This window comes from Ceratina calcarata, unplaced genomic scaffold (assembly GCF_001652005.2).
Source record: "Ceratina calcarata isolate Rehan_Ccalc_2016 unplaced genomic scaffold, ASM165200v1 scaffold772, whole genome shotgun sequence".
NCBI classification, from domain to species: Eukaryota; Metazoa; Arthropoda; class Insecta; order Hymenoptera; family Apidae; genus Ceratina; species Ceratina calcarata.
In genome coordinates this window covers 4,751-12,965 of record NW_017179022.1, presented here as the reverse complement: position 1 = coordinate 12,965, position 8,215 = coordinate 4,751, and the positions used below count along the sequence as shown (strand labels likewise).

The following is an 8,215-nucleotide window of genomic DNA, read 5'->3' as shown; positions in this document are numbered from 1 at the left end:
CTTAACGCACAGGGCAATACAAAATCTTTCATTGCGTGAATTCCACAATTTCTGTACAAAATACAAAGACAGCGTTCGTTGACAGTTGACACGTGTACCCGATAGGATTATTAGTAGTAGTATATTATAATTACAGCATAGTTACCCATTTCTGATCGAGGCTACGGGAAGGAACGAGGTAGGATTGAGTCCAAAACCGGACCGTCTAATCTGCATTTACATAGAATCTACTGTACTCCGTGCAAATAGAATGGCACCGTGGCATTGAGAGTAGGCCCTTCCTCTGCTGCTTTTAGGAGAATGCTGGGGCAAAAGAGCCTCGGGCTCACGACAATGCCCGCCTTAAGCACGGTTTCGAGGAGGTTTCCAAAGGAGAGAGGGTGGAACACCCCGTCACGGGGATGAGGGTGTATTGTCGACCGCGCAAACAGCGAAATCCTTCTTTGGTTCTGAGATGTGGGTCACGTGTGATCTTTCGGGTCGTATAACTCTAATCGATTCTACAATATTTTCCATAACGATCTGCGCAAGCTGTTAATATTACGAAACAAACGTTTGCCAAATACGTGCGAAACTAAATATACATTATTGCCCCTGTAATTAAATGAAATGTGACACGTACGGGATGGATATGATTATATTTTTTCTATAAACTTCAAGAGTAGTGGTATACCCCTTCCGCAATTTACGCAGCACTCTTTTTACGCGAGTCTCTTTTTTACCTGGTTAATTATAACACAGTTAACGGGATGGATTTTATGCGCGATTTTAATTTATGCTGCCAGGAAATATATTATTTTAGAGGCTCTAAAAGTAACAAGTGTGTACAGTATACATTATTATTTTTATTAAGCTATTTTAAATTAATATGTACTTTTAAAATTTATATAACTCGTGTAGGAATGAATTTCTTATATTGAAGGGTTGGCCAATCAGAATTGTAAATGACTTTCATTTAAAATTTTAGAGTATACTTGTGTTCGTTTGAAGGGAATAAAAAATATTCCTTTTCCAGGCATGTTATAATGATCGAATCCTGACATCGAATAGCAATATATTTACACTTTCGCCTTATCCCTATTTCTGGTTGAAATGCACTTTTTCGCAGCTAATCAGAAATCATCATCGAGGTGTTCAGTCATTCCCTGGAGGGTCCCTAGCATAGATACTACAAAAAAAAAATGACAGCACACAATTATGAATTAATTAAACGCTAGGAAACTTGGAAACTATATTAATTCCTCGATCAATTAGATTCACTGTTTGGACGGAGTTCTGACGTGGAACGACACTTAACGTTAATTAACGATATCAGTGCTTATATTGCCGTATCGAGGGCCATCTTCCGACGTTAATAATTAACATTTACTGAAGGGAGAACCGCTTTGACGAAAGACCCGTTGCATCGACTGCTAATCAAACCCATTTGCAAAATTGAATTCCGTTTCGCTTTAACAAATAATCTGAAAGGAATGCTCTGAGGCAAATATGTTGTCGTGACGTCGCGTCGTTGAGTTAAGCCTCGACGACGTCGCGTCACGTAAATCGCAATGCCCGGGTAGGAAGGGATTAATGAAATTGAATCTTCCGTGATCAAACATGCACAAGAACAGTTCGACATGTGTTTCTTTTCTTTCCCAATAATTATTATCAATTTTTCAGTTTCAATTTTAAACCATAAGTTTTCATTATCTCAAGAGTATATTACGAACGAATGTTATTGTGGAATGTTATTGCATGGAAATTATATTTTCTTCCAAAGTATATGACTTCATTTTTTACCCTTAAATGATCGCTGTCTGGGGACCCATTTGTCTGATGTAAGCTGAGGTAAGCTCTGTGATATACACGTGAATGTACATAATGTAAGAATAGCATTAAGTATGATGTGTACAGAATTGTACACGCAGTAACTTGGGATCATATACATACATATGTACATATAAGCACCTTTGCAGCAGCCGTAGAATTATTATGTATAGGTAGCAATGCCTAAGTCGCTTGCATTGGCGGCTAATATGTATGAAGTTATGAAGTATAAAGTGTATTGACGTTTCTTATTGTTAAAATTGCAATTTATTTTCAGTATTTGCCTGTTACAGGTAAAATGCATCTTTAAAACGTGAAATATGTCAATTTTACATATTAAATTTATTCATTAATGTATGATGTTGCTACGTCAATGCAAGCCACGAAATCCCGTTTTCACGGATCATTCCTATTAAGTCAAATCCAACGCGGAATCGCTTGTAGAGAACAGAGCTATTGTAAGCCTGGAATCTTGAGGTAAGACATAGCATTGAGTGCAATAAGGAATTATGTTCAATTAGAGAGATAAAGAAAAAACATCCTTTTGTAAAGATAAAAAAGAGATCATATATCGTACTATGTATGACTCGACATATTTTTGTTAATTTTTAGTGACGGATGGACAAAAAGTGGAAAAGGAACGTTCGACTCAGGACTTTTCTTTCCCAGAATACTCTCTCGCAGACGAACGTCGTGCATTCTGAGTCACCCTGTATATCGTAATTTTATTCATGCCAGTGAAAAAATCGAGGACGAGAGATGACATGCAGGACTTTCTCTAGAGCCGGTTGAACAATCGGCGATTATTTTCCTGTATTGATCCGAGGGAGGCTGCGATAGAATCAGGAAAGACAGGACATTTTTCACGCGGCCGCGCACTTCAGAGTCGGAAGCTCATCACGCGGCGTGACAGCCGTAGAATAAAGAGAACGGGAAATAGAGAGAGCTGCAGGTAGGTATAGATTAAAACGCGGCCGAGTCAAAACGGACGAGTCCCGGCGGGTGCACGGTCATCCCTTTTGTGAACCCGCGATACCCGTTGAAAAGCTTTCGAAAGAAGCTTTCAGGTTTATCATAATTGCATCTCGCGACCCGATCTTTCTCCTAACAACTCGGCGCATGCCAACATGACGAAAGCTGAATCGAACAGATGTGAAATATGAATAGACATATGTATGTTGAAATTCATATCTCCACTGATACATTAATGTAACCAGATGTGTTGTACATATTATTCCTTTAATATCTCGGAAACTAATACAGATGAAATTTTCAATATAAATACAAAAATTTTACATTTCCTATTCTCTAAAAATGTCAAGCCAACATGGGTCTTTAATTAGAGATGAAAAATCGAACATAAAGATAAAATTGAATATGAAGATAAAATTGAACATGAACCTAAAAATGTCAAGCCAATATACATTATTAATTAAAGAAAAAATATCGTACATGTTACGTTTTAGGTTTCTCGTCCTCTAAAAATGTCAAATCAATATAGGCAATTAATTAAACACTGACGTCTGTTTCTGAGTTTCTAATATTGATCGTATCTGGAAGGGCAGCTTGTATAACGTGCGGAGCTCTAAACCAGACTAAGCAAGAAATTGTCGTCCATCAAACTGATTAGTTGATGGATCATTCCATGTTTAGATCGCGTCGACTAGGAATGGTTCCTAAACCGGGGGCCCGGGGATAATAGAGTCCGTGCAACAAACAGGGGGACTAATCCTGCCATTGTTGCGGTTAATTTATACCTATCCAAAAGACCGGCTGGATGATGTAACACGCGCGCGTGAATATACGGACCGTAAGTACGGCCATGCTCGCCGATCGGAAACACGCGTACTCGCTAGACTAATGGAACCGGGAGCATCGATCATCGATACGCTCCAATTGATGGGGGCCGATAAATTGACTTGTTGAATCGAGTCGACATTCTTTATTTTCGATTGGAAATTAACACTACTGTAAGAGTCGCGGTTGTCCCTTTCTTCCTTGCTTCGAGTTAGAAGAATTGCGACAAATTAGAACATTTTATATTTTTGTAATATAGGTAATTCTTATAGAGTTTATGAAATCTAAAAACAAATTCAGAAAGTGAATTACTGTATCACGTATCGTTTCCAAAAAATATACGGGGTGTCCCAGAAAAAGTGTTAGAACCGAAGAGAGGTGATTCTGTAGGTGTTTCTGAACAACAATTTCCTTTGGCAAATTGCAAAGTGAAGCATGGTTTTTGAATAATTGACGAAAAATACTAACCAATGAGGGGTCCGCGCTCAGCCATGGACGAGCCGTCATGATTCAAGCCAGTCTATCCGTGATTACTACCACTACCACTACTATTAGTGATATTGCAAAAAATGTTATTAACAAATCGGGAATTTTTTTGCAATATACAAACTGTACAACAGAATAATAAAACGTTCTATTGGTATGATTTTACTTTCCAATATGCAATACGTACATAATCAAAGAACTTATATTTGCATACACGTAGGATAGTCAAACAGGTATTGAATAATTTCTCGCATTTAGTTAACAATAAGCGGGACGTTTAGCTGGAATCTTATCAAGCGTGTAACTGCAAAGAGGGGGCAAGAAATATGTCGAGATGGTATGCAAAGAAAGCAACGGAGTTAGGTAAGAAGGAAGGATGGGACCGTGGGAAGAAGGAATAAGTAAATCGAATAAAGGGACGAAAAAGGTTCGAAACAGATAAGATGTACAAAGGTTCGACGTTCTATCTCCGCGCGCTCAGCCGCGTCTGAAAAAAAGAGCAGGAAATGGAAAGGACGAAGGGGAAAAATACGAACGGTATGTAGAAAAAGACTGAAATATACATGAAGGAATAAGATACGAAAGGTAACGTTTTTCGACGTCTCCGCCTCGGAAAAGTCTCGCGCTTTTGTGAACTACTGCCCCGGAAAATTGATTCTGACGTTCGAAAGACGCGAAAATAGAAATGCTCTTATTACGAACGCGTGAATTTAATTCCTTAATTTTGTTTCTAAATATCCAGTTTTAAAACCATGGACTACGAGAGGGACGTCTAGATGAATTAAGTTAGTATTCGATAACTCTGTGAATGAAACTCGAACATAGATCCAGACGACAATATTAAAATAAGACGAAATTAAAATAATTTATATTTGTATCTTTCAAGAATTTAATGGGAGAATTATTTCTGAAATCTAAAGAGGAATATATCAAGGTTAAAATGAGAAAAGGGATGCGAAAATTGAATGAATAGATGTACATACATCGTTGTAACATCTTCTTAGGTACAATAGGTTCTACTTCATCTACAAACAGCTACCAATTATCAATAACCAGTGTACCGTAAAGTTATTCCCGCTGTTACCTTAAATTAACTCGTAGACGACAAGAAAATCGAGGGACGCTGAACTTAGACCACTTAATGTCAATAATATATCTTGCCACAGAAACCAAAGGACGGTATTCCCGAGTAGGCAAATACTGTGTAATAGTACTACTTCAAATATGCTATTTCTCTTTCCAGTGTATTTATATTATACAGCGCAGTAAGAGGACACACAAGTGATTAGCGAAAGCAAAATTTATTCAGAGAATTGATGAAATTATGATATAATATTAAAAATGTTTACAATATATATAATACATATAAAAATATATAAAAGTACATATTAATGATATAATAATGATTAATATGCATATATGTACTGTTATATCTCGGTAATTATTTTGTATTTTGATACTTATGTTATTAGTTATTGCAGAGCGAGCATGGAATTCCCTGACCCTGAGACACGAAAAACTCGGTACGTGGAACTGTGGCTTATCGGCGAACATGACCATACATGGTCACTCTGGTCAATCACGTCTCGCTGACTTTTGAACTTAAACAGTAAAAAACTTGAGTCGCGAAGAATCGATGGTCAATTTAGAATCAATATCGAAGTGTCGTCGAAGACTCTGTCTGAATCATGCTAAGGCAACAATCATTTAGCGTATTCCGAATCGATCAATAAAAATTCTTAATCCCTTATATTGTATGACGAGTTTAGCTCTTCATGAACCTTCCTCGCTTTAATTGACTATTATAATACATTTAAGTTGATAGGAGAATTTATTAAAAGTTTGCGTTCATTTATACGTTTTATCAACCTATAAACTGGGATAATACTGCTTTTCATCTTGTTTTTCCTTTAATCATGGTGTAACGCTTTTTATCCCGTCAGAAACGAACTTGACAGGCGTTCAACGGTGACGCGGAGCGGACAAAACGATTTTAAAATCTCTTCGAGACAACGCCTCTCCAAATTTATAGAAAAAATTGTTCCTTGTTGTTAATAGAGACAATTAATTTTATTATAATTAATGAAAATAGCGAAGCAAAAAATAAATAATAATAGGTAATTAAATCTTCCTAGTTATTCATTAAAATTTTATTTCAAAGAATTAATTTTTGTGCTCTTTTAAGCATTATTAGATTACGATAAATTCTTTAGGCGACGTTCAAACAATCCTGATGTCTACAAGTTGGCGAAGACTTTGAATGCAAGGTAAGAAAACGTGTAAATTGGTTGTATACATTTTCTTCTATTGTCACCGAGTTTGCGTATACATTGAACGTAATTGGATTTGTACAGAATTCTCTTGCGAAATGTTTCTTACAATTTCTTCACGGAAACGATTCCTATTGTTTCTCGTAATTCTGCTGGTATAATTGCTTGGAATCAGGAAAGTACAAAAACGAATAGCAAATCTGTTCAGTTAACATTATTTTAAATTGAAATAATGCAGAAATGACACTGTTAAATTTTATTATTTTATAAGTAATATCTTTTTTATTCAAAGAATTATTATAAAATGCATAAAACTTGTATGCCCTCCACTTTTATACAAATAATACATTTCTATTTCCTTGAGAAGAAAAGGTTTTTAACCGAATAGAATAAAATTGACTTAAAACAGAAATAAATGATTTAAAAAATCAAGATTCAATAAATATCTATTATTCATAAATGCCAACAGTTTCATTCGAAACTAAGGAACAGAAGTAACATTACGAGAATTACACGTGTGACTCGTATTACATATTATTAATGACATTCACTATCTGATGATTGTAAACACGTAGGTATCGGCGGTACTTCGCATGTGCATTTTACGCAGTTTGAATCATGGGTCAACTCATTACCAATGTGCAGTTTTAGGTCACCGAATCGGCACATGTTTTCTGTAAGATTGATAAAATACTTATAATCTGTTAATAGTGTCTATAGATACAATCTATATTTACAAATGTTGTACGTGTGACCTATAATCAATTTCATCTGTGATTAATAGTTAAGAGAAGTCTTGTTAAAACCACGACAACATAGTGTTAATAATTAAGTTGTGTAATAATTAAGAGTATGAATGCTGAATTATATTAAATGGTCATAAGACATGGAATATTCAATTAGAATAAAAAAACAGATATCAGAGATCAGACGTGTTGAAACAATAATATCATTAGTAATGAGTTGTTAATATAAATTACATATTAGTACAGTAGAAAATATTAAATAATTTTAAATAGTGAGCGCATTAAAAGTGATGATTGTGAAACCTAATTTACGTACGTTCTTCAGAAGCAGATTCGGTGCCATTATGATTATAAACAATCGTGTCGTTCGCGTTTTCTGTAAAAATCATCACATTAATCTTACAGATTTACCTGATTTTTTAAAAGGAAGATACAATTTTTATTTGATCATTTCTACTCTGAACTTACGACATTCGAAATAATGGCTGCAATCTTGCTGCGGGCTTTGATCAGCATAGTAAAGAGGAGCACAATTCTGATGAACATAGTGAGAGTTTTTAAATAGTGGGTTGCAATAACGACGGTTCGGTTTCTTACAGAAGGGTTCAATATTTTCACCTGAATGTAAATTCAAGAATAAATTGCTTTCAGAATGTCATAAGTGTCAATTTTTACGATTATACCTTTATATCCGGGCATACAGAAACACTCTAAATCGGGATCAGATTTTGGTCTAAAGTAACTCCCTTCGAAGTAAATTTCCCCATCAACTTCGCAAGTTGCCGCCTCCTCTCCTACCTTGGCTAAAGAACGTAATCGGATTCATCTCACTAAACTGTTTTCATACGCATGTTAATTATATTCTTACGTTGTACATTAAGTTTTAATCATACTATGTATAGAAGCTTTCATGAATTTTAATGGGGCAAAGATTATGTACTTATCAAACGGTTCCTCTACGAAGTTTTTACTAGCCACTGATTATAAGCTTCATGCATGATATAATAAATAACTTTTTATACCTGTCCTATACTTTCTTAAATTGAATTTATTCCTTTTCTATTAGATTGTTGCATTATCTATTTCTAGAATAATTATACCACGAAA

At 35.4% G+C, this 8,215-nt stretch overlaps 1 protein-coding gene and 1 long non-coding RNA gene across 2 annotated transcripts; both read right to left on the bottom strand.

Annotated features, from left to right (window-relative positions):
* Positions 1-6,795: 6,795 nt before the first annotated feature.
* Positions 6,796-7,484, bottom strand: LOC113465004 (uncharacterized). The gene is made up of 2 exons (XR_003389845.1): positions 7,425-7,484; positions 6,796-7,036 (listed from the first exon to the last, which is right to left on the bottom strand). It is a non-coding gene; the product is annotated as an uncharacterized LOC113465004 (long non-coding RNA).
* Positions 7,485-7,490: 6 nt separating this feature from the next.
* On the bottom strand, positions 7,491-8,209 carry LOC113465003 (uncharacterized). The gene is made up of 2 exons (XM_026818101.1): positions 7,792-8,209; positions 7,491-7,726 (listed from the first exon to the last, which is right to left on the bottom strand). The coding sequence occupies exons 1-2, from the start codon at positions 7,805-7,807 to the stop codon at positions 7,548-7,550; spliced, it is 195 nt and encodes a 64-aa protein (XP_026673902.1). The 5' UTR covers positions 7,808-8,209; the 3' UTR covers positions 7,491-7,547.
* Between the last annotated feature and the right edge of the window lie 6 nt (positions 8,210-8,215).